The 27,207-nt window shown below is 47.7% G+C and overlaps 2 protein-coding genes across 3 annotated transcripts; one reads left to right on the top strand and one right to left on the bottom strand.

The window, feature by feature from the left end:
• Positions 1–816: 816 nt before the first annotated feature.
• Positions 817–5,791, top strand: LOC125532419 (uncharacterized). 2 transcript variants are annotated; one of them, XM_048696487.2, is made up of 3 exons: positions 817–1,891; positions 2,188–2,509; positions 2,596–5,791. In XM_048696487.2, exons 1-3 carry the CDS (start codon positions 1,872–1,874, stop codon positions 5,596–5,598), a joined length of 3,345 nt encoding a protein of 1,114 aa, XP_048552444.2. In that variant the 5' UTR covers positions 817–1,871; the 3' UTR covers positions 5,599–5,791. The 2 variants fall into 2 exon arrangements, with proteins under 2 accessions (XP_048552444.2, XP_048552445.2); XM_048696488.2 differs by having other exon boundaries at positions 822–1,891; positions 2,191–2,509.
• Positions 5,792–8,033: 2,242 nt separating this feature from the next.
• LOC147991222 (protein HAIKU1-like) lies at positions 8,034–9,505 on the bottom strand. The gene has a single exon (XM_087521190.1). The coding sequence runs from the start codon at positions 9,326–9,328 to the stop codon at positions 8,417–8,419; it is 912 nt and encodes a 303-aa protein (XP_087377316.1). The 5' UTR covers positions 9,329–9,505; the 3' UTR covers positions 8,034–8,416.
• Between the last annotated feature and the right edge of the window lie 17,702 nt (positions 9,506–27,207).

Below are 27,207 nucleotides of genomic sequence, written 5' to 3'. Positions count from 1 at the left end.
TTATTTTTAATGAATAAAGTCTTGTGTGTTTTGTTAAAAGAAAACTCCAAGGAGGATCTCTCCCACGTAGTTAAGCTCTAATCCTGATCTAATTGGCCTACATATTAGACTCCTAAACGGGTACTCTCCTGGTCTACGTAGTCTAATAAGATTAGACTCCTTATTAGACGGAACCGCTAAGCTTTCTCTATCTCTAGTTTTCTCGAAGCTCTTCTTTGTGTATGCCGGAGTGTTGTCAAATTACTACTTCAGAACGCATGGATATCTTAGAGGGGTTGTCTGCTTCGATTCTTGATCGGCGGATCGTCTTGGAGAAACCCTCGTGACTGGGAGGTATAACCTAGCTGCGAGAATCGTCGCGCTTCATCGACATGCTATACTACTTCCGCTACTCTGCTCGTCGAAGAGATCATCGTTACCCGCCATTTTCATATTGTTCCTGGGTGTGATTGTGTAGCTTTTTTTTGGTTGCGTAACATGTTCCCCTACATCGAGATCCTCTGCGGTACTACATGATGCAGTTGTGCACATGAAATATGAGGTCAGGCCTGCACGACAGCGGTACTATACTGCTATACTGCACGGTACACTACTGCAGAGGATCCCAACTCAGATGGTGGGGGGGGGGGGGGGGGGGGCGGAGGGGGTTGTAGAAGCCACGGTGCAATGATGAAGTATAATTAACCACGGCAAATTATAAGTCACTTATTCACAAGTACTCCCTTCGATCCAAAATAAGTGTTGTGATCAAATTTAAACTAAAATCACAACACTTATTTTGGATTGGACGAAGTACCATCTAAGACCTTTTTTCCATCACCATGCAAAGGCCAATGATAATAATGTTTCTATATTCTTCTTATGCACAAAGAAATAGTATTCCAGAAGCACAAAAGCCCTTGCTCGCAGATTCATCGGTTGAGTGCGTGATCCGTGCCAAAATTTAGAGCATTTGGATGTGTGGGTATCTCTCAGCAAAAAAGATAAATTTGAGTTGTGTGAAGAAGTTTATTGTTTGGACCCATTTTTTTACTGAGAACTACTCAGATGTTCAAATGCTTTGAAATTCGGCACGCACTTCATGCACTCAGCCATCTTTCTTCATGAAAAAATTCGATTTTTTAAAATTCTTTTAGTAATATTTTTAAATTTACTGTTCACCGAGTGCAAAGGAGCCCGATCTCAGATTTGGATATTCGCTTCTTACTTCGAGTCAGTTAAGTTAGAGCTAAGTATGCGCGTGCGTCAGGGAGCGAGAATAACGCGTGCGCTGCGACTGACCACGGTGGGTAGACCTTAAGCACCAAGCAATCGCCCATCATCAGCAGCAAGGAGTGAAAAGGAAGAAGAGTAAGCATTCGCGGAGGTTTCTGCAGCACTTTAATCTCGTCCATTCGCCTGGAAGTATCTTTGGACGAGGATCGTCAGACTTTGGGCCTCTTTTCTTACCAAAACTAGATTTGGGCCCTTTTGAGAAACAAAGCTCTTCGGCCCGTGAGGGTAAGATATTGGACTTTACGGGCTGACTTGTATCTGGAGTTTCGTTCCCCCAAAAAAGAGAATCCTGGAGCATGGTGACACGCACGACGGCATCCATGTCATTCCACTGATGACCATAGGAGGGACGTGCAGACGAGTGCCATCCCAGATTGCCGGCACCCAAACAAACATGCATGCCACTCTGTCGTCTTCACCATCGCCTCCTTGTTCAACCTCACGCCCATCCTCTCCTTCATGCATATGTCCCGGCTTCGGTTGGCCCCAAGCAGCTAAGCTAGCGCGAGATTGCGAAGTTCAACAGGGGGCTAGCTGGCTTAGCCTTGCTGCAGTCCAAGTTCAAGGTTGCTTCTGCTTTCTGGCACTACTCAGCAATGCTCGCATCCAAGCCCAAGTAAGTGATTATTCTTGTCCATCTTCTGCGTTTCAAGGACTTGAGATGTCCATTTTCTCTTATGTTCTCAGCATACCATCTGCTTTCAACAAATTCAGCCGTTTAGCTCACGAACTACGTACAAATTGCCAAAACCCTCGACGAAACTTTCATGCTCCTTTTCATAGATAGTCCTTCAGTAAGTAGTTGTACTCTCTCCGACGGATTTGGCTAAATCAGCAACAGTTAATATGGATCGAAGTGACTAGTTTTTAATAGAAACTCTGATCTGACGCCTGGCATTGCTGAAATTAAAGCAGGGCAAGTCTGGCTGAACCTTCCAACCACAAGGAACCAGCTAGTTCCAGTTCCGGTTCCAACTACAGCAGGGCTCACGCTTCAGCACCTAGAGTGAGCAGGCTAGCCAAACCTGCTGCAGCTGCAGGATCAAGCAAGCAAGCAGCAGAGGCCAGGGCGCCTTCCCCACTACACAATGCTGCCCGTCCCGCCGCCGCCGCTCCGCTCGACAAGTCCGTCGATGCCGCTCAAAAGCCATCACCGGGAGAACGCCGGTCGAACTTCAAGGCCTCGCCGCATCGTACCTCTACTACCCCAGACGTGAGACAAAAAACTCCCGACGTGAGTCAACGAAACACAGGCAAAAAAATCATGTGTATTTGCCATTCCATTCGTGCGCCTCGTGAATGATTTTCTTGTGTTTCCAGAGGCAGCCGAGGATCGCCAAGGCATCGGAGCTGCAGGCGCAGCTGAACCTTGTCCAGGAAGACCTCAAGAACGCCAGGGAGCACCTGGCCAACATCGACAAGGACAGAGCCCAGGTCCATGACGACCTGGTGCTCACCAAGACGCTGGCCGACGAGGCCTACCAGAAGCTCGAGGAGTCCCTCGCCATGCAGCGGCGAGCAGAAGAGGCGCTGGAGATCGAGAGGTTCAAGTCCGTCGAGCGGGAGCAGGCGAGCATCGAGCTCGCCCGGAGGAAGGAGGAGGAGTGGCAGCGGAAGCACGCCAACGTCACGAAGCGCCATGCCCAGGACGTCAATTCCCTCGCTAAGGTGACCAAGGAGCTCGAGAATACCAAGGGTGAGCTGGCGGTGACCGCCCAGGCCAAGAACTCAGCCCTCAGCCGTGTTGACGAGGCCGAGAAGACCATGCATGGAAATGCAAAAAGGATGGAGATACTGATGGCTGAGGTGACCCGGCTCAAGTCTGAGATGGGGAGCAGAGAAAAAGGAGCAGAAGAGATCATCGACAAGCTGCGCTTGGAGGCCTCAGAGCTGCGAGCTGAGCTCCAGAGAGCAATGGCGTTTCAGGAGAAGCTGGTCAGAGCAGAAGAAGTTGTCAAGGGGCTCAAGGTCGACATTGCATACGCCAAGAGGGCAGAGATGGATGCAGACCAGTCGGCGCAAGGGTGGAAGACCAAGGCAGCGGCGCTGGAAGATCGCCTAGTGGCCATCACCTCACTGAACAAATCCAACGAGGAGGCACTGGCGTCCCTGACAAAGAGTTTCCAGGAAGCACAGTCGCAGGTCCTCCAGCTGACAGAGAAAGCTACGGCATCAGAGGGCGAAGCCAGCGAGTACAAGGAAGGATTCCTCGAGACGAACAGGCGACTCGACATCGTGAGGAAGGAGGCATCTGAACTGCAGGCCACCATTGACAGCCTGAAGTCTGAACACGAGCTACTGAATGAGGCACATCGGCAGGTTGTCAGCAACGAGAAGGCGGCGAGCTCGCAGGTCGGTGTGCTCGGTGGAGACAAGGTGAGGCTTCAGCAGGAGCTTGATGAGGCCAGGGAGGAGAGGAACAAGGCCAAGAAAGGAGTCGAGGAATTAGCAGTTGCTCTACGTCAGGTGTCAGCAGAAGCAAGAGAAGCCAAGGAGAGGGTCCTGGCAAAGCAGACTGAGTTGGATCACGCACAGCTTCAGATATCCGAGCTGAAGACGGAAAGCAAGAATGCAGAAGACAAGTACCAGCTGATGCTTCAAGAATCCAACTGCCTGAAGAAAAAGGCTGAGATGCTGGAATCAGAGGCCAAGAATGCAAAAGAGAAGTACGAGTTAATTCTTGATGAATCCAACTACCTCAAGAAAACAGTCGAGAGGTTGGGTTCAGAAGCCAAGATTTTACAGGATGATCGGGTGTCGAAGGAGGTCGGGTTTGCGGAAATGCTCAGGAGATCAGAGGAGGAGGCAAGCTATGTCAAGTCAGAAATGAGCAAGCTCATGGAGTCGCTTGCAGTTGCAGAGAAGGAAGTGCAGGAACTCAAGGCAGAGAAAACACAGCTGGTTCATCAACTGGAAGAAGGATTCGACAGTACCATGATGGATGCCGCAAGCTCAAGTGCAGAACAACCAATGGTGACCGAGAGCTCCCACCTCAAGGATCTGCTGTCAACCAAGGAGAAGGAGGTGCTTGCTTTGAATCATCAAGTCACTGAGCTGCGGCTCAGAGAGGCAGCCGCTCTGGCGAAAGCCGACGAAGCCTCAAAATTGATGGATGCCGCAAGCTCGAGGGCAGAACAATCAATGGTGGCCGAGAGCTCGCACCTCAAAGATCTGCTGTCAACCAAGGAGAAGGAGGTGCTTGCTTTGGATCATCAAGTCACTGAGCTGCGGCTCAGAGAGGCGGCCGCTCTGGCGAAAGCCGACGAAGCCTCAAAATTGATGGATGCCGCAAGCTCGAGTGCAGAACAATCAATGGTAGCCGAGAGCTCACGCCTCAAGGATCTGCTGTCAACCAAGGAGAAGGAGGTGCTTGCTTTGGGTCATCAAGTCACTGAGCTGCGGCTCAGAGAGGAGGCCGCTCTGGCGAAAGCCGACGAAGCCTCGAAATTGCTGGCAGAGGCAACGGCGAGGAAAGCCGGAGAGGAAGAGGCAGCTAGGAGTGCTGAGAAGTCCAACACACTACTCGTCAAGCTAGAGATGGACACCATGCTCCAATCACAGAGAGCCGCGGAGCACGAGGCGAAGGATGCCAAGGATAACATGGTGCAGCTGCAGAGCAAGCTGAGGCTGGTGGAGTCCAAGATCACTGAGGCCAACTTGACGGCAGAGGAAGAGAAGATCAGCAGCCTGAGGTTGAAGGAGACGCTGGCCGAGAAGGAGGAGGAGCTCCAGAGCATCGCAAGGGAGAATGATGGCCTGCGGACAAGGGAAGCGGCTGCACGAGCCAAGGCCGACGAGCTTGCTGCAATGCTCGTGGAGGCCACCGCCATGAAAGGAGGAGATCAGTCAGCTGGTCGGAGCCCGGAGAAGCAGCCAAATGTGTTCCGCAAGATGATGTGCTCACCCATGGAAAACGCCGCACGAGGCGATCATGAAGATCGCAGGAACAGCGACAGGATCGTCCAAGTGCTCGAGGAGATCAAGCATGTGGAAGTGGAGACTGTCAGGCAGGTGAAACATGAAAGAGAGGAGGTGTCAGTGGAGGCTAACTCCATGGAGAACAGCAAGATCCTAGAAGATGACCTGTGCAAAGGGATGATGAGCAATGGCGTAGACACCGAGTCGAGCGACGACGATGACATCGATTCGCAGGGAGAAGACGGAGCTGCAGATCAAATGGGTGGCCTTCTGATGCATGGACCGAGATCATCTTTCAAGCAGGAGCATCACAGCCATAAGAAGAAGAAGAAGGCATTGCTGAGGAAATTCGGGAGCATGCTGAAGAAGAAAGCTCACTTCACCAAGCTGAACAAACACTCCTAGGCTCCTAGCCTAGAAAAAAACTCAAAACTGTTATTACTTCTTAAAAAAAGTCATTATTTTCCTTCTGAATTTTTGAACAGTTTTCAACTACTGTGGTTGTAGCAAGTGGAGGTGTGAACCATAAAAGGACACATGACGCGAGTAGCTGTGCCCACTATCTAGAGAAAGAAAGAGAAAAGCCACTTGCATTGTATTTCTATCCCTGTCATTTAGTTAATTCTTCCTGTACCTTGGCGGCACATTCAGGGTTCATCGGTTCAGCAACCATTCTTTTATTATATTATAAGATGCTAAATGCCAAATTCGAAATCTTATTTTAAGGGCTTGTATTATCATGCACGCTCTGGACTTTAGCTATGAGAATATCTACGTAGCAGGTTTTGTTTTCCCACTAACTGTAACATTCATCCAAGGGGCCTTTGAGGTAGCAGGAAAAAGAGGTTCAGTTCAAGTTGTTCAGGAAAGTAAAGATGGGCTTGAGACTGAAGAATGTTACCATTAAACGCTGGGAGGCTCAGCACCTAGCCTCCAGCCCAGGTCAAAGATTTCTGCACCACCAAGGATGGATGGCATGTCCCTGTCGTCTCCAGCTGCACAAACATCTCAAGGGATTAGGATCTACATGCCTCTTGGAGCCATCCAATGGGTCAATAACTAGCTTATGGATTTCTGCCCATGGTTTTTGTCCTTCGGTTTATATTTTCCTCCAGATTCATTCAATAATTGCTGAAGAACATCTGGCCTAGCCAGTAGCTCTGGTAAACTATTGCTGGTTGCCAATCAAACAATAGCAAGCAAGCAAGCAGATGGACGGATCAACAGGTCAGTGTGCGGAGCAAGGCACATCACCATCATCATCTCTGAGCCTTTTCCCATATTCTTCGTTCTCTTTTGGAGGTGCATGCTGATTTCTCCACAAGAACTGAGAGATAAAAGAAAGCATAAGAAAAACACACATGATGATGAGACCATGACAGCCACTTCACTTTCTTTAGTTTAGTCAGGTTAGTGCCAGATCAACAGAATTGCTTGCAACACACAGTTTAGTCTACTGTCCGAGTTCATGCGTCCACACACAAGGAACCAGGTTGCTCATTCAGAAGTCAACTGTTCATAAAAAACAAATATATGTACACGATCTAACTAATGCTTACTGGAATTAGCCCTTCTTTATCTGAGCAGAGACATGAATAGCTGCGAAATTTCCGGTTGATTGGACGGTCGCAGATATGATCAAACTAATTGTTCTTCACACGGACACGCCATGACCTGTTCAGCTTAGATATAATTCAGCAAAGGTAGTTCGGACTATTTTTTTTTTAGCAAAGCTAGATTCCTTCTTTTTTTCAGTTGTTGTCTCAAACTTCACAGGTACAATAGGGCCGTATCAACAATAAGATGTGTTATTGTCCTGGTGCTTTCAGGACAGAAAGAACAAATTTGGATGAAGCTACAACGGTCCCACATATTAATCTGGAGGGAACTTCAAGCATGTCCTCAGCCCCAAAAGTAATGTAACACACCTAACCAGCAGATGTTTACGGTTACGACAACATGTAAGAACATTTTGAACACTTGTAAGCTAACTAACATGATATGCATGGTTGCTACCGATAAAAACACTTGAAGATATGTACAGATCAGAACTGACAGATTGTTGATCACAGAGTCCTGCTACTCTATTGCAGCAGTGCATTGTATAATTGACATCTGAGAGATAATTACATATTCACTATAAAGACAATTTCACATTCCAATGGGCAGAACGGTCAAGTGGTGTAACACCAAACATTGCATCTTTAAGATTGATGTCTGCAACCAAATTACAAAAGCTGTGAACACCAAACATTGCATCTTTAAGATTGATGTCTGCAACCAAATTACAAAAGCTGTGAACACGTATTTGACTGATAAAGTAAGTTATGGAAAGGTTATCTTCTTCAAGAACATGTTTCTTTGGGTGCATACCATGCACTGAGGTTTAAGTAAGGAAGTCTAATTTTATGTTAGAAGCTAACAATTATATTGTGCATACAACAAAGGGATATGTGACTGACCAAAGTATCGAAACAACCGATCTGCTTCAAAACACTAAAGGGACAGGATGCATACGATGCTATCATGCAGATATCAGTAATACTGCTGACTAAGCTACTGGCTATCATGACGTTAAATTGTAGATAACATGTATATGAAGTGAATAAACATTCAGGCCACACTAACAAACTTTATCTCATGTATGACTGTATGGGCATGTCTAGCGCAAGATAGCATGATGCTCCCAAGAAGAAATAGACATACCCTTGATGCATTAAACCTCAATCGTACTTGGATTGTTAATTTCCAGATAAGCTGGGCTATGATATAATAACAAGTTACCTTCCCTCTCAAAAATACAAGTAGAAGAAAAGGGGAAAACAATTATGTTCCCTGAATAGGCATACCAACAGCAATCATGAGCGAAATATTTGTCAGAAAGAGCTCATCTTTCTTGAACTAAAAGTACAATTACATGTTTCAAGCCTATCCACTCAAGAATCTACACTACAACATTCCCAGTTCTTACTGTCCTCCTTTTGCAGCCAAGAAAGTGAACAAATTGAAAAATTTCCCCAGTTATACAATTACAAATATGTAACCAACAGCCTTTACCGAAGCCTTACAGACTGATGCTAACCGCACAGCAGCAATTAACAGCAACAAATATTGGTGTCGAGAGCTACAACCCACCTGTTTCACCTCCGCCGGATGAACCAATTCCCATCACTGTAGCTACCTCCCTACCGTCAAATGTTACAGGGGCGACTGCTGACCGATGCTACATATCTCTCCACCGTGGACTCAGCAAGGGAAAGAATCCGGACGGTGAGAGCAGCCCCGACGGCGACTGCGGGAACCATAGCCCTGGCGAAGGCGGCGGCGGCATGGGCCCTGGCCCCAGGATCCCTGTTCCTGGCAGCGGTGACAACAAGGGGAAGTTTGGCGTGAGCGGAGGGGGTTGCTGGAACCCCGGCGAGAGGAGCGGGTAGGGCGACCTGGGCGTCGGCGAGAGCAAATTGAGGAATCCGGTCGGCGAAGGGAGTATCCCGGGCGACGGCACCGGCGGCGGGGGCGGGTGATAAGGGTGCTGCGGAGGCCCCCGTCCGGCAGCTGCTGCTGCAGCCGCGGCATGAGCATGGGCTGCAGCGGCCGCCGCGGCGGCAGCCCCGGGAGGAGTGGCGCTGAAGAGGGAGTTCTCGAGGATGCGCATGTAGGCAGAGACGGGCGAGTCGGCCCAGGCGGGCCCCGGCGGAGGCATGGGCATGTGGTGCGGGTGCGGGTGCGGGGGGCGGTGGAAGGCGGGGTTGTGGTTAGGGTTGGGTATCTGGTGGTGGTTGTGGACGGGAGGGGGCCGCGCGACGGGGGTGGAGATGGGGGGCGGGCGGATCTTCTGGAGGCGCATGGAGGCGGGCTTGGACTGCTGCTGGTGCTGCTGCTGGAGCGGCGGAGGGGGGCGGTGGTGGTGCTGGGGCGGCGGAGGGGAAGGGGTGCCGGCGGTGAGCTGCTGGACCATGTCGCGGAACTGGTTCTTGCTGATGTTGTATACCTGCGGCTGGGGGTGCGGCGGGCGGGGCGGCTGCTGCTGAGGCGGCGGCGGCGGCGTCGCCTTGCGGATGTTCCGGCCGAGCTTGTTGACGCCGAGGTGCGGGTTGTGTCCGCCGCCGCTATTGCTGCTGCTGCTGCGGTCCATCTCGGCGGATCGGCGGCGGTGGATTTAGGAGGATTGGCGCGGGCGGGGGAGCGGAGGTGGTGGGAGGGGGGAGGGGATGGGAGGACGGGAAGCACACGCAATGGAATTCGTTAGCAAGTTGCAGCGTGGTTTTCTTTGACTTTGGGGGCGCTCGGCGGAGACGGGAGGGGGGGATGGGAATGGAGAAGCAGGCCGATGCACACTCTCTTGTCTGGGCTGAGTGCGTTTTCGCTTCCTGTTTACTCGTGGGTACACCACGGAGTCTCTGCCAGCCATTGGCCCTAGCTGTCTCGCTACTGGTTTGACATGTCGCTCGTTGGACAATCACACCAGACACAAAATTACATCCAAGTTAAGAGCATCTACAATGGACTGGTCAAATTTAACCCCAGCCCCCTCATTTATCTGCTTCAACGTTTCCCTGCTTCCACACTAGTCCTCCTATCCGCCCCCAAATCCATACACCCCTAGCAACGGTGATCAACATTTTACGTAGATAAAACCTCAACCTAGCAATAGCAAACATGTAGATCGGGGACAACAAGTTTTTTTATACAAATCGGACCAAAATGTTAATCGCCTACATGCGATAAAGCATAACTAAAAGTCTAAAACTAATAGATAACTTGTTAGGGAGGAGAAGGTGGGGACCGATCTATTCTCTCTCACTTAACAATAGTGCATCAAGTCCCGATTACAACTGGGATACAGAAATGAGACGAATAGAGGAGGAAGGGGATTAGGGTTCGTGGCCGCCGAGTCGTTTCTCCGTTGATCCACTCGATGGTTTTACACTTAGCAGGAGAGAGCATAAGTAGCCGATCATGGGGCTGGGCCTCATTAAACCCAGTCTGGCCCAGCCACATTGGTGTTGGGCTTGAGCTTGTGTCCGGGTCGCACCGCGTCTGGCTTGGCTGTAAGTGCATCAAGTGCCCCCTTAGTGATTTTGGAGTACTGAAGATAAATAGGTTGAGGAACTAATGTGTTTGTGAGTATACACAGGAAACAAAGTCCCTAAGGATTTGGTTTAACACACGGAAGATGACCCCTCAAAATTGGATTTCTTCAAGTGAAGAATTTGGTGATGAAATTGGTACGACCTTTGAAGAAATTGATGTGAAGACTTTTGTTTTCATAGTTTCTTTTCTTCTTATTTGAGTCATAGGAAAAAGGAAAAGTCTCTAAATCTACCGACTGATTTTCTCATCTCGTAAACCCCCTCCTCTGCGCGCCACGTGCCCGCGTCAGGCAGCCCACCGCTTCCCCCAACCTTAGGACGAAGCTGTCTCCTCCACATGTTCCTTCTTTCCATCCCCTTTCCAATCTCATTCATCCTGATGACCAGGGGAGAGGACCCATGGCGAAGACCACCATACCAGCTAGAAAATCGGCAGTGGCTGCCGCCGGCCGCCGCCTTGATTCATCCTCCGCCCAACCCCATCAATGTTTAAAATCAGAGAGGATGACGCAAACCACATCGTTGTTGCATCCTCTCCTCGGGCTGCGGCTGCAAAAAGGACAAGGGCGACACCGGCCACCACAACAGCATGGGGTTGCAAGGCTGGGGAGGATGACTCCGGTCACCTCGGCTGCAAGGTTCTAGTGTGCTCCGTCGCACCCACAACCCCTGTGTTTTGCAGCAACATGGCTGCGACGGCGGCAGCGGCGGGCGGCGATTTGTGCAGCAACGATGACAAATTGCTGCTATGTCTTGCTGTGACGGTGGACAACCGCTTCCGTGATGCTTCTGAGGGAGTCCTGGATTAAGGGGTCCTCGGGCGTCTGACCTATTGGACATGGGCCGGACTGGTGGGCCGTGAAGATACAAGACATAAGACTCTCTCCCGTGTCTGGATGGGACTCTCCTTGGCGTGGATGGCGAGCCTGGCGTTCGGATATGAAGATTCCTTTCTCTGTAACCGACTTTGTACAACCCTAGCCCCCTCTGGTGCCTATATAAATCGGAGGGTTTAGTCCATAGAGGCAATCATAATCATACAAGCTAGACTTCTAGGGTTTTAGCCATTACGATCTCGTGGTAGATCAACTCTTGTAACCCCCATACTCATCAATATCAATCAAGCAGGACGTAGGGTATTACCTCCATCAAGAGGGCCCGAACCTGGGTAAAACTTCGTGTCCCTTGTATCATGTTACCATCAACCTTAGACGCACAGTTCGGGACCCCCTACCTAAGATCCGCCGGTTTTGACACCGACATTGGTGCTTTCATTGAGAATTCCACTGTGTCACCGTCAGAAGGTTCGATGGCTCCATCCATCATCTGCAATGATACTGCCCTAAGGGAGGTTTTTCTCCCTGGCCAGATCTTCGTATTCGGCGGCTTCGCACTGCGGGCCAACTCGCTTGGCCATCTAGAGCAAATCGACAGCTACGCCCCAGGGCACCAGATTAGTTTTGGAAATCTGGATTATGTCGTTGATATCCGAGGAGACTTGATCTTCCAAGGATCCACGACCCCAACTTCCGCTCTGGCCTTAGAGCCGAAGCGCCTCGCTAGGACCAAAGACGGAATTTCTAAACCCGCGGGAATATCTGTGGCCACTAGGCCCAGTACGGGAGAGCCAGAGGAAGCAATGTCACCGACAACCATCACAAAGCCGGACCCTTCCCCGGATACCGGCTTCGAACTCTCAGAGTCAGCGTCGTGTGAGCTCGGCCGAGGAATTCCCTTCCCGCCATACTCCACAGATTCTTTTCTCCCTGAGCAAACCTTGCCTTTAAGCGAAGCTCTGGACTTGATGTGATCCCTCGTGATTATAGAGGAGCAATGCCCGAACTACGCCCGGCCCAGACTAGGGGCTGAGAGCAAGGAATTTTACGTCCCACCCACCACCCACTTTATAGCCACTGTCGAGGACTTAACATACATGCTCGATTACGACTCCGAAAACATTGACGGTATGGACGACGATACCGGAGAAGAGGAGGCCCAAAACCCGCCGTTTACTGGACGTTGGAAGGCCACCTCTTCGCATGACGTGTACATGGTGGATACACCCAAGGAGGGTGTGACGCCCTGAGACCGTTGCGCCAGGTGTCTTCCAGTTATTCGTTGTCGTTGCCATGTCATTTGCTTGCGTGTTGCATTTCATCATGTCATCATGCGCATTTGCATCATCATGTTTTCAAAACTTGCATTCGTCCGGGTCTCCCCGTTCCTTCCGTTGTCCGTTCTGAGCCCAGACACACTCGCACGCGCCCGCGGCATGTCCGAAATATTATTTTATAAGTGGCCGGAAAATGTTCTCGGAATGAGTTGAAAGTTGGCATGCGGTGTTGTATTGTTGTCAGTAGGCCGCCTGCCAAGTTTCATCGCATTCGGAGCTCGTTTGATAGCCCAACGGATAACTATAGCGGCAGTATAGCCGGTCTATCCTCGGATGTTTTCGGCCTCCGAAAACAGTCGCCGGGCCTCTCTCTCTTCTCTTCTCTCAGCCCAAGGCTTTCTGCACAGTCCACTTCCACTCTAAACCAGCCCATCAAACCCCTGCCTCCGTGGCCTTTTGTCAGACCCCCTCTCCGCACAGTTCTCGGAACTCCTCGCACGCGTCCGAGAGTTGTCCCGAACCCGACCCGCTCTGTCGTTACCAACGGATCCGGATCAACCCCGAACAACCTCCTGCATCTTCCGTTTCTTCATTTGACTACTCTGTTGACCCGTAGCCATCCGATCTCGATCAGACGATCCAAAACTCCCTCCTTTCGCTATATATAGACCAAGATCTACCTAATTTGATCAAACCCTAGAAATTAGGAGGTTTGTCCCTTCACGCCGCCACCCGCCGCATCTTCCTCGGGATCCATTCTGATCCCGCAGCCAATCCTCCACCTCTCCTCTAATTCATCCATCGGCCAACCAAATCCCTCCACCTCCCTCACCGACTCTGGACGCGCCCGCGGATCCGCCCGTCTCTCGCCATGCCCGCGCCATCCCCATCCCCGGCGCCGTTCACGCCCGAAGCCTCGCTCCCATCCTCCCGCAAGCAGAGACCCCGCGAACCTCTCGCTCCCTCGAGGTCACCGCTCCTCCCGATCCAAGGCGCCCTCTCCCCTCAGCCCCGCAGCAACTCGCCGGAGCTCCTCTCCAGCACACCGACGACCCGACCATGCTAGGCCATCCCCGTCGCTCCTACCCTTCCTCCTTCCCGTTCCCTTCTCCTCCTCTCTCTCAACTCCCTCCCCGTATCTGTACTAGGTACGTGCAGGAGCTTCCGCCGCCGCGCCGTGGGCTCGTTCCCCTGCTTCGCCTCGTCCGAGGCCTCTGCCTCACGCGGATTCGTGAACTAGCGCCGGCCGCCGCAGTCCCGTTCGTCTTCCAGCGAGACGACGCACCGAGCTCTGCCGCCGCTGCCCTGCTTCGTGTCGAGCGGAGGTCCACGCCCACAACCTTCCAGCCTCGCCTCAACACGGGTTCCGCGTCCCCTGCTAGACCTCCCCGGCTTCGTATGGTTCAGCGCAGCCGCCCCGTGTCGTCTGGCTCGTCCCGCCTCCCGCGGGTCTCCCCGTCGCCTGCCGGAGTCCCAGCGTCGCCGGGAGCTTGCGCCAAGTCCGTCGTCGTCCTCTGCTCGAGAACAAGACTGTGTCGCCGACTGCTTCGCCCCGGATCCAGACGCCCATCGCCGGAGGCCGCCGTCCCGCGCCTGGAGCCACGCCCCTCCATCCCCTGCGCCTCCGTCTCTTCCTTGTTGCCGCACTCCTGTTCCAGCGCCGCACCGTTCCTCTGTTTCGTTTGAGCAGCAACGAGAGGGTCCGCTCGCGTTGACCAAGCGAAGCACGGCCACCGATCCAGTGGACCGGCCCACCTTTCCCCCGCGGCCTGCTGCGGCCCAGACTCTCCTCCAGCTGGGCTTTGCCCAAAGTGAGCAGCGCCCTCTGTTTTTTTCCTCCTGTTGGGTCCAGCCAGTTTCGGCCCATGTTGTGTTTTTTTCCTGAACGAATTTGTCTATTATCCACTGAGCTGCAGTTTTTACAGAAAAGCCCCTCATGTTCATGCATATCCTAACTCACAAATGGTGCATCATATTAAAACAAATTATATATGAAAAATGCTTAGAATTCTGTGTAGATTAATAATATGCCACTTTCATGAATGTTTAAGATGTTTAAAATGATGTTTGTGTGTATTTTCCATATTGCCATGTTAAAATGCTTTAATTCATAACTAAATAACCGTAGCTCCATTTTAAATAAACTTTATATGTAAATGGGGTAGAAAACTGCCTAGTTTAACATGGTGGCTTTACTTTGCATGTTTAACAACTCTAAAATATGGTTTAGGGCAGAACAATACCAAACCTAAAAATATGCACATGAGGTTTTTCCGGAATTATTGTTTGTTGTTCCAGCCTCATTTTAACTTGCCTAGATAGGTAGTTTTCATATGCTTCATCTCTTGCCATGTTTAACAACATTTAATATTGTTGGGTAGATAACCGAGATAGAACTAAATAAGTCATGTGGTGTTCCGTCAATATGCAACTCGTTGCATATTGAGCTCCACTTAATTTGTAGTATTGTTTGTGCACTTTGCCATGCCATGCTTCATTAAACCGGACATGCATCATACTTGGTTGTGCATCATGCCATGTTGATGTGATGGTTGTTTACTATGTTGTTTGCTTCTTTCCGGGTTGCTTCCCTCGTTAGCTTTGGTTCCATTCCGGAGTTGTGAGGATTCGTTCGACTTCGTCCGTTTGTCTTCTTCATGGACTCGTTCTTCTTCCTTGCGGGATCTCAGGCAAGATGACCATACCATCGAAATCACTTCTATCTTTGCTTGCTAGTTGCTCGCTCTATTGCTATGTCGCGATACTTACCACTTGCTATATCATGCCTCCCATATTGCCATGTCAAGCCTCTAACCCACATTTCCTAGCAAACCGTTGTTTGGCGTTACCACTTTTGCTCAGCCCCTCTTATAGCGTTTCTAGTTGCAGGTGAAGATGAAGTTTGTTCCATGTTGGAACATGGATTTGTTGGGATATCACAATATCTCTTATTTCAATTAATGCATCTATATACTTGGTAAAGGGTGGAAGGCTCGGCCTTATGCCTGGTGTTTTGTTCCACTCTTGCCGCCCTAGTTTCCGTCATACCGGTGTTATGTTCCTTGATTTTGCGTTCCTTACGCGGTTGGGTGTTATGGGGACCCCTTGAGAGTTCGCTTTGAATAAAACTCCTCCAGCAAGGCCCAACCTTGGTTTTACCATTTGCCTCACCACCACCTACTTTTCTCTTGGGAGTCACGCTCCCAAGGGTCGTCTTTATTTAACCCCCTCCCGGGCCAGTGCTTCTCTAAGTGTTGGTCCGAAATAGAGCCACTTGCAGCGCCACCTCGGGGAAACTTGAGGGTTGGTTTTAGTTGTACGTAGTGTTCATCCAGTGTTGCCCTGAGAACAAGATATGTGCAGCTCCTATCGGGATGTCGGCGCATCGGGCGGTCTTGCTGGTCTTGTTTTACCATTGTCGAAATGTCTTGTAACCGGGATTCCGAGTCTAATCGGGTCTTCCTAGGAGAAGGAATATCCTTCGTTAACCGTGAGAGCTTGTGGTGGGCTAAGTTGGGACACCCCTGCAGGGTTTTGAACTTTCGAAAGCCATGCCCGCGGTTATGGGTAGATGGGAATTTGTTAATATCCGGTTGTAGAGAACTTGACACTTAACTTAATTAAAATGCATCAACCGCGTGTGTAGCCATGAAGGTCTCTTTCCGGTGGAGTCCGGGAAGTGAACACGGTTCTTGTGTTATGCTTGAACGTAAGTAGAGTCAGGATCACTTCTAGTTCACGACCGCGCTTTGCTTCTCTTCTCGCTCTTATGTGCGTATGTTAGCCACCATATATGCTTAGTGCTTGTTGCAGCTCTACCTCACTACCCTTTCCTACCCATAAGCTTAAATAGTCTTGGTCTCGCGGGTGTGAGATTGCTGAGTCCTCGTGACTGCTACCTCTTTTAGCACTGCGTTGGTTTTCCCCGAAGAGGAAGGGATGATGCAGCAAAGTAGCGTAAGTATTTCCCTCAGTTTTCGAGAACCAAGGTATCAATACAATAGGAGGCTACGCGCGAGTCCCTCATACCTGCACAAAACAAATAAATCCTCGCAACCAATGCAAATAGGGGTTGTCAATCCCTATAGGGCCACTTACGAGAGTGAGATCTGATAGATATGATAAGATAATATTTTTGGTATTTTTATGATAAAGATGCAAAGTAAAATAAAAGCAAAGTAAATAACTAAGTAGTAGGAGATTAATATGATAAAGATAGACCTGGGGGCCATAGGTTTCACTAGTGGCTTCTCTCGAGAGCATAAGTATTCTATGGTGGGTGAACAAATTACTGTTGAGCAATTGACAGAATTGAGCATAGTTATGATAATATCTAGGTATGATCATGTATATAGGCATCACGTCCTAGACAAATAGACCGTCTCCTGCCTGCATCTACTACTATTACTCCACTCATCGCCCGCTATCTAGCATGCATCTAGAGTATTAAGTTAAAACAGAGTAACGCCTTAAGTAAGATGACATGATGTAGAGGGATAGACTCATGCAATATGAAGAAAACCCCATCTTGTTATCCTCGATGGCAATAATACAATACGTGCCCTGCTGCCCTTACTGTCACCGGGAAAGGACACCGCAAGATTGAACCCAAAGCTAAGCACTTCTCCCATTGCAAGAAAGATCAATCTAGTAGGCCGAACTAAACTGATAATTCGAAGAGACTTGCAAAGATAACCAATCATACATAAAAGAATTTAGAGAAGATTTAAATATTATTCATAGATAGACTTGATCATAAACCCACAATTCATCATTCTAAACAAACACACTGCAAAAAGAAGATTACATCGAATAGATCTCCACAAGAGAGGGGGAGAACATTGTATTGAGATCCAAAAAGAGAGAAGAAGCCATCTAGCTACTAACTATGGACCCGTAGGTCTGAAGTAAACTACTCACACTTCATCGGAGAGGCTATGGTGTTGATGTAGAAGCCCTCCGTGATCGATGCCCCCTCCGGCGGAGCTCCGGAACAGGCCCCAAGATGGGATCTCGTGGATACAGAAAGTTACGGCGGCGGAATTAGGGTTTTGGCTCCGTTTTTGATCGTTTGGGGGTACGTGGGTATATATAGGAGGAGGAAGTACGTCGGTGGAGCAACAAGGGGCCCACGAGGGTGGAGGACGCGCCTGGGGGGGGGGGGGGCAGGCGCGCCCCCTACCTCGTGGCCTCATGTTAGTTGGCTTGACGTAGGGTCCAAGTCTCCCGAGTTGTATTCGATGAGAAAATCACGTTCCCGAAAGTTTCATTATGTTTGGACTCCGTTTGATATTCCTTTTCTTCGAAACCCTAAAACAGGCAAAAAACAGCAATTCTGGGCTGGGCCTCCGGTTAATAGGTTAGTCCCAAAAATAATATAAAAGTGGATAATAAAGCCCAATAATGTCCAAAACAATAGATAATATAGCATGGAGCAATCAAAAATTATAGATACATTGGAGACGTATCAAGCATCCCCAAGCTTAATTCCTGCTCGTCCTCGAGTAGGTAAATGATAAAAACAGAATTTTTGATGCGGACTGCTACTTGGCATAATTCTAATGTAATTCTTCTTAATTGTGGTATGAATATTCAGATCTGAAAGATTCAAGACAAAAGTTCATATTGACATAAAAATGGTAATACTTCAAGCATACTAACTAAGCAATTATGTCTTCTCAAAATAACATGGCCAAAGAAAGTTCATCCCTACAAAATCATATGGTTTAGTCATGTTTCATTTTCGTCACACAAGAATGCTATCATCATGCACAACCCCGATGACAAGCCAAGCAATTGTTTCATACTTTAGTAATCTCAAACCTATGAACTTTTACGCAATATATGAGCGCGAGCCATGGACATAGCACTATAGGTGGAATAGAATATAATGAGGGGGGTTACGTGGAGAAGACAAAAAAGGAGGAAGTCTCACATCAACGAGGCTAATCAATGGGCTATGGAGATGCCCATCGATTGATGTTAATGCAAGGAGTAGGGATTGCCATGCAACGGATGCACTAGAGCTATAAATGTATGAAAGCTCAACAAAAGAAACTAGTTGGTGTGCATCCAACTTGCTTGTTCACGAAGACCTAGGGAACTTGAGGAGGCCCATTGTTGGAATATACAAGCCAAGTTCTATAATGAAAAATTCCCACTAGTATACGAAAGTGATAACACGAGAGACTCTCTACTATGAAGATCATGGTGCTACTTTGAAGCACAAGTGTGGCAAAGGATAGTAACATTGTCAGTTCTCTCTTTTTCTCTCATTTTTTGGGGCCTTTTCTCTTTTTTTATGGCCTTTCTCCTTTTTTGGGCCTTCTCTTTTTATGGCCTTTCCTCTTTTTTTATATGTTCCTCACTTGGGACAATGCTCTAGAAAATGATGATCATCACACTTCTATTTATTTACAACTCAATGATTACAACTCGATACTAGAACAAAGATGACTCTATATGAATGCCTCCGGCGGTGTACAGGGATATGCAATGAACCAAGAGTGACATGTATGAAATAATTATGAATGGTGGCTTTGCCACAAATACTATGTCAACTACATGATCATGCTAAGCAATATGACAATGATGAATGTGTCATGATGAACGGAATGATGGAAAGTTGCATGGCAATATATCTCAGAATGGCTATGGAAATGCCATAATAGGTAGGTATGGTGGCTGTTTTGAGGAAGATATAAGGAGGTTTATGTGTGAAAGAGCATATCATATCATGGAGTTTGGATGCACCGGCGAAGTTTGCGCCAAATCTCAATGTGAGAAAGGGCAATGCACGATACCGAAGAGGCTAGCAAGTATGGAAGGGTGAGAGTGCGTATAATCCATGGACTCAACATTAGTCATAAAGAACTCACATACTTATTGCAAAAATCTACAAGTCATCAAAAACCTCGGTACTCCGCGCATGCTCCTAGGTGGATAGATTGGTAGGAAAAGACCATCGCTCATCCCCGACCGCCACTCATAAGGAAGGCAATCAAATAACACCTCATGTTTCAAATTTGTTGCATAACGTTTACCATACGTGCATGCTACGGGACTTGCAAACCTCAACACAAGTATTTCTTAATTTCACAACTACTCAACTAGCATGACTTTGATATTATTACCTCCATGTCTCAAAACAATCATCAAGCATCAAACTTCTCTTAGTATTCAACAACTCATAAGAAAGTTTTATTATTAATCTTGCATACCAAGCATATTAGGATTTTAAGAAAATTACGATGCTATTAAGACTCTCAAAATAATCTAAGTGAAGCATGAGAGATCAATAGTTTCTATAAAACAAATCCACCACCGTGCTCTAAAAGATATAAGGGAAGCACTAGAGCAAAATTATATAACTCAAAAGATATAAGCGAAGCACATAGAGTATTCTAACAAATTCCAAATCATGTATGGCTCTCTCAAAAGATGTGTACAGGAAGGATGATTGTGGTAAACTAATAAGCAAAGACTCAAATCATACAAGACTCTCCAAGCAAAACACATATCATGTGGCGAATAAAAATATAGCTCCAAGTAAAGTTACCGATAGAAGTAGACGAAAGAGGGGATGCCTTCCGGGGCATCCCCAAGCTTTGGCTTTTAGGTGTCCTTATATTATCTTGGGGGTGCCATGGGCATCCCCAAGCTTAGGCTCCTGCCACTCCTTGTTCCATAATCCATCAAATCTTTACCCAAAACTTGAAAACTTCACAACACAAAAGTTAAAGTAGAAAATCTCGTGAGCTCCGTTAGCGAAAGAAAACAAAAGACCACTTCAAGATACTGTAATGAACTCATTCTTTATTTATATGTGTGTTATACCTACTGTATTCCAACTTCTCTATGGTTTATAAACTAATTTACTAGCCATAGATTCATCAAAATAAGCAAACAACACACGCAAAACAGAATCTGTCAAAAACAGAACAATCTGTAGTAATCTGTAGCTAGCGCAAGATCTGGAACCCCAAAAATTCTAAAATAAATTGAAGGATGTGAGGAATTTATCTATTAATCATCTGAAAAAATAATTAACTAAATATAACTTTCCAAATAAAAATGACAGCAGTTCTCGTGAGCGCTAAAGTTTCTGTTTTTTACAACAAGTTCAACAAGACTTTCCCCAAGTCTTCCCAACGGTTCTACTTGGCACAAACACTAATTAAACACAAAAAACACAACCAAAACAGAGGCTAAATAATTTATTTATTACTAAGCAGGAGCAAAAAGCAAGGAATAAAAATAAAATTGGGTTGCCTCCCAACAAGCGCTATCGTTTAACGCCCCTAGCTAGGCATAACAAGCAAGAATAGATCTAGGTATTGCCATCTTTGGTAGGCAATTCTTCAATGAGGCATCTACCATATTTAGGAGTTTCTTTATTTTTATTAATTATCAAACTTTTAGGCACAAGATCGAAAAATTCATTTGTAACAAATGGTTCCTTAATGATAGCAAAAAGATTGGGATGAACACTTATAGATTTAAGATCCGCATTTTCCTTACTAGATGATTCATCCTTATATTTAGGAACATACATAAGCTTGGAAATTTTAGTGAAGGAACTTGGAGTATTCTTTACGGAAGAAAAAGTGGTTCCCAAATTGGTAATGATATTCTCAAGTTTATCGATCCTAACGGAATCGTGATTTATTTTCTCATTAACTATGGGTTCCTTTTCTTTAATATCTTTCAAAGTAACTCCTACTTTAGATCCATATTGAGAGATTCGGCTGTGGATCTTTTTATCCAAATTTTCAATTAACTCTACGGTAGCAACCTTATTTTCAATAATTTCAAGCCTTTGCATTACATGCTCCAAAGTTAATATAGTTCCATTAACCAAAAGAGGGGGAGCCAAATAAATCTAACATAGCATTATAATAATCAAAAGTATGGCTACCCAAAAAATTCCCTCTGGTAATAGTATCAAGAACATAACGGTGCCAAGGAGTAATGCCTACATAAAAATTGCGAAGGAGAATGGTAGTAGATTGCTTCCTAGCAGATTTATTTTGAGCATTGCAAATTCTATACCAAGCATCTTTTAGATTTTCACCCTCCCTTTGCTTAAAATTTAGAATTTCATTCTCGGGAGACAACGGAGAAGAAATGGGACTATCCATAACGACAAGCAAGCGAACTAACACACAAGCAAACAAAAGCAAGCGGACAAAAAGGGGCAAATAGAGAAAGAGAGGGAGGATAGAGAGAGAGGGCGAATAAAACGGTAAGGGTGAATTGGGGGGAGAGGAAAACGAGAGGCAAATGGCAAATAATGTAATACGGGAGATAAGGGTATGTGATGGGTACTTTGTATGTTGACTTTTGCGTAGACCTCCCCAGCAACGGTGCCAGAAATCCTTCTTGCTACCTCTTTTAGCACTGCGTTGGTTTCCCCGAAGAGGAAGGGATGATGCAGCAAAGTAGCGTAAGTATTTCTCTCAGTTTTCGAGAACCAAGGTATCAATCCAATAGGAGGCTACGCGCGAGTCCCTCGTACCTGCACAAAACAAATAAATCCTCGCAACCAATGCAAATAGGGGTTGTCAATCCCTATAGGGCCACTTACGAGAGTGAGATCTGATATATATGATAAGATAATATTTTTGGTATTTTATGATAAAGATGCAAAGTAAAATAAAAGCAAAGTAAATAACTAAGTAGTAGGAGATTAATATGATAAAGATAGACCCGGGGGCCATAGGTTTCACTAGTGGCTTCTCTCGAGAGCATAAGTATTCTACGGTGGGTGAACAAATTACTGTTGAGCAATTGACAGAATTGAGCATAGTTATGAGAATATCTAGGTATGATCATGTATATAGGCATCACGTCCGAGACAAGTAGACCGACTCCTACCTGCATCTACTACTATTACTCCACTCATCGACCGCTATCCAGCATGCATCTAGAGTATTAAGTTAAAACAGAGTAACGCCTTAGGCAAGATGACATGATGTAGAGGGATAGACGCATGCAATATGAAGAAAACCCCATCTTGTTATCCTCGATGGCAACAATACAATATGTGCACTGCTGCCCTTACTGTCACCGGGAAAGGACACCGCAAGATTGAACCCAAAGCTAAGCACTTCTCCCATTGCAAGAAAGATCAATCTAGTAGGCCAAACCAAACTGATAATTCGAAGAGACTTGCAAAGATAACTAATCATACATAAAAGAATTCAGAGAAGATTCAAATATTATTCATAGATAGCCTTGATCATAAACCCACAATTCATCGGTCTCAACAAACACACCACAAAAAGAAGATTACATCGAATAGATCTCCACAAGAGAGGGGGAGAACATTGTATTGAGATCCAAAAAGAGAGAAGAAGCCATCTAGCTACTAACTATGGACCCGTAGGTCTGAAGTAAACTACTCACACTTCATCGGAGAGGCTATGGTGTTGATGTAGAAGCCCTCCGTGATTGATGCCCCCTCCGATGGAGCTCCGGAACAGGCCCCGAGATGGGATCTCGTGGATACAGAAAGTTACGGCGGCGGAATTAGGGTTTTGGCTCCGTTTTTGATCGTTTGGGGGTACGTCGGTATATATAGGAGGAAGAAGTACGGCGGTGGAGCAACAGGGGGCCCACGAGGGTGGAGGGCGTGCCTGGGGGGGCAGGCGCGCCCCCCTACCTCGTGGCCTCCTGTTAGTTGGCTTGACGTAGGGTCCAAGTCTCCTGAGTTGTATTCGATGAGAAAATCACGTTCCCGAAGGTTACATTCCGTTTGGACTCCGTTTGACATTCCTTTTCTTCAAAACCTTAAAACAGGCAAAAAACAACAATTCTGGGCTGGGCCTCCGGTTAATAGGTTAGTCCCAAAAATAATATAAAAGTGGATAATAAAGCCCAATAATGTCCAAAACAGTAGATAATATAGCATGGAGCAATCAAAAATTATAGATACGTTGGAGACGTATCAGTGACTCACAGTTTACTTCCAAAACCAGTTGCAGGTGCCGTTGATACCAGTGCAGATGACACAACTGAGCTCAAGTGGGAGCTCGATGAAGATCGTGTTCGTTGGGTTGTTCGCTTCCTTTCGATCAGTAGTGGAGCCCAGTTGGGGCGATCGGGGACCTAGCAATAGGGGTGGTCTTTCTTTATTTTGGTTCCGTAGTCGGACCTTGATTGTATTCTGGATGATGTAATGCTATATTTATGTACTGTGTGAAGTGGCGATTGTAAGCCAACCCTCTATCCCTTTCTTGTTCAGTACATGGGATGTGTAAAGATTACCCCTCTTGCGACATGCCTACTATGCGGTTATGCCTCTAAGTCGTGCTCCGACACGTGGGAGATATAGCCGCATCGTGGGTGTTACAGAGGGTGACAGTGATAATGAGAAAAATCCAGTAGAGGATAAACCTCCCGAGATACAAGCAAAACACCGACGGCGCCGCTCTAAATCATGCCGCAACAAAGATAGCAATACTGGCACGAGAGACAACAATACTCCGGATAATGCCGAAGACCAAGAAAACCCCGTCGAGCAAAACTCTGAACAAGACGATCAGGAGGATGGGCAAGTTAGCCCTGATGAACAGGCCGTAAACGAAGACTCAAAGGATAGTAACTATCTTACGCTCTCCGAGGATGAGGTGAGCCTCGGAAACGAGGATTTTATCGTGCCTAAGGAACCTCTCGAGCAGGAGTGCTTTAAGCGCTGGCTAATAGCCACTGCAAGGAGTCTGAAAAAGAAGCAACAACAGCTTCAAATTGATCAAGATCTGTTGAACGACAGATGGACTGATGTCCTGGCAGCCGAGGAATATGGCCTCGAGCGCCAAAACAAAAGTTACACAAAGTGCAAATTGCTACCTCAATTCGATGATGAGGCGCGGTAGCCCGTACTATCAGCGCGTAATGCGGCTGATCGACCACCACGCGGCCGGGACAAAGCGGCAACTCAAGCCGAACACTGGCCCATACTATCTCGCCATAAAGGTAGAGACACAACCATTCAGGGATACACATATGACCTCCGGTAGGACCTGAAGAATAAAGCAGGTCTGGCCAGATCAATCTACGGATCGCGAGGGCGTGCCCCGACACGCGATAAACGGCCATCAAGCCGAACATGACAAGCACAATCACGTTGGGGCCGAAAATCGCAGACGGACTCCATCCGAACTACGTCGCGATCTGGCCCAATATAGAGGCGCCGCACACCCCCTTTGCTTCACTGATGAAGTAATGGAGCATGAATTCCTAGAAGGTTTTAAACCCGTGAACATCGAATCATATGATGGGACAACAGACCCCGCGGTATGGATCGAAGATTTTCTTCTCCATATTCATATGGCCTGCGGTGATGATCTTCATGCCATCAAATACCTCCCACTAAAACTCAAGGGGCCAGCTCGGCACTGGTTGAACAGCCTGCCCGAAAATTCCATTGGCAGCTGGGAGGACTTGGAAGACGCCTTCCGTGATAATTTCCAAGGTACATATGTCCGGCCTCCGGATGCCGATGACCTAAGTCACATTATCCAGCAGCCCGGGGAGTCAGCCAGGAAGCTCTGGACCAGGTTCTTAACTAAAAAGAACCAAATTGTCGATTGTCCTGACGCCGAAGCGCTTGCGGCCTTTAAACATAGCGTCCGAGATGAATGGCTCGCCCGCCACCTCGGTCAAGAAAAACCAAAATCCATGGCATCCCTTACCCTCTGATGACCCGCTTTTGCACGGGAGAAGACAGCTGGCTCGCTCGTAGAAGCAACGACACCAGTGATCCGGGCACTTCCGAAGTTCGAGACGCCAACGGCAAGCCACGGCGCAATAAACACAAGTGTCGAAATAATAATGAAGGAGCGCAAGACACGGCGGTCAACGCCGGATTCAGCGGCTCCAAACCCGGTCAACGGAAAAAGCCATTCAAGGCAAACAGAGATGAACCATCCAATTTAGACAAGATACTGGATCGGCCCTGCCAAATTCATGGCACCCCCGATAAACCAGCCAATCATACCAACAGAAGTTGTTGCGTCTTCAAACAAGTCGGCAAGCTTAATGCTGAACACAAGGGGAAGGGCCACCCAGTGACAACGACTACGAAGAGACTCGCCAACCGAACACCGGGGGTCAGAAGCAATTTCCCCCCGAAGTAAAAGTAGTAAACATGGTATACGTGACACACGTCCCTACAGGGAAGCGCAAACGCGTAGTGCGGGACGCCTATGCCATAGAGCCGGTCGCCCCAAAATTAGCCAATGGATGGCCTGCCTGATCACTTTTGATCACAAAGACCACCCAGCCAGTATCCGCCATGAAGGTTCGGTAGATCTAGTCCTCGACCCAATTATTGATGGGTTCCATCTCACGAAAGTCCTTATGGACGGCGGCAGTAGCCTTAATCTACTCTACCAAGACACTGTCCGCAAAATGGGCATTGATCCTTCAAGAATCAAGCCCACCACAACTACCTTCAAGGGAGCAGTACCCGGCATAGAAGCTCACTGCGCGGGTTCAATTACATTGGAAGTCGTTTTTGGCTCGCCGAACAACTTCCGAAGCGAAGGCTTGACCTTCAATATTGTCCCATTCCACAGTAGCTACCATGCACTACTCGGGCGTATCACTTTTGCTCATTTTAATGCGATCGCACACTATGCTTATCTAAAGCTTAAGATGCCCGGTCCACGCGGCATCATCATGATAAACGGAAACACGGAACACTCCCTCCATACAGAGGAGCATACTACGGCTACTGCAGTTGACGTACAAAGCGGCCTCATCAAGCCGCGTACCTCATCGGTCATCAAGCCGCCGGTTTCTATTAAATAGGACCATCAATCTCAGAACAGATTAGCAGTTTGACCTCCATCGTTCGCCTCATATAGAGGCGAAGTTTGTACCGCGCATACATAATTATGCACTTAAAACACCTTGGTCATCGGCGGAGGCACAATACGGACAGGCCTACAATGCGGTCCGCACTCCCATATCCTTTCCCCCTTTTTCTAATTATTTTCTATCTTTTACCATAGGTGACTCAAAGCCTGGTCATCTTGCAGACTCTTTCTGAGTTCAGCTTCGTACAGATAACCAAAGGCTATTCCTGCCAAGGAGTTCTTTCGCCAAGGCAAGGCAACGCAGACGTGCGACAGGAGGTCCAAATAATTTTTTGTAGACCGCACTCTTTATTTCAAACCTGTTGTCGGTGTCAAAACCGGCGGATCTCGGGTAGGGGGTCCCGAACTGTGCGTCTAAGGCGGATGGTAACAGGAGGCAGGGGACACGATGTTTACCTAGGTTCGGGCCCTCTTGAAGGAGGTAATACCCTACGTCCTGCTTGATTGTTCTTGATGATATGAGTATTACAAGAGTTGATCTACCACGAGATCGTAGAGGCTAAACCCTAGAAGCTAGCCTATGGTATGATTGTATGTTGTCCTACGGACTAAACCCTCCGGTTTATATAGACATCGGAGGGGGCTAGGGTTACATAGAGTCGGTTACAAGGGAGGAGATCTTCATATACGTATTGCCTAGCTTGCCTTCCACGCCAAGGAGAGTCCCATATGGACACGGGACGAAGTCTTAAATCTTGTATCTTCATAGTCCAATAGTCCGACCAAAGGATATAGTCTGGCTGTCCGGAGACCCCCTAATCCAGGACTCCCTCATTAGCCCCTGAACCAGGCTTCAATGACGATGAGTCCGACGCGCAGTATTGTCTTCGGCATTGCAAGGCGGGTTCTTCTCCAAATCCTGAATATCTGCTAAGTAGTGTTCGGCTCCCATAAATGTTAGACTTCTTGGCTTCTGCGCCCAATA

The sequence above is a fragment of the Triticum urartu genome, chromosome 1A (assembly GCF_056163025.1).
Source record: "Triticum urartu cultivar PI428250 chromosome 1A, HENAU_Tu73, whole genome shotgun sequence".
Classification (NCBI taxonomy): Eukaryota; Viridiplantae; Streptophyta; class Magnoliopsida; order Poales; family Poaceae; genus Triticum; species Triticum urartu.
This window is presented reverse-complemented; position numbering and strand designations above follow the sequence as displayed.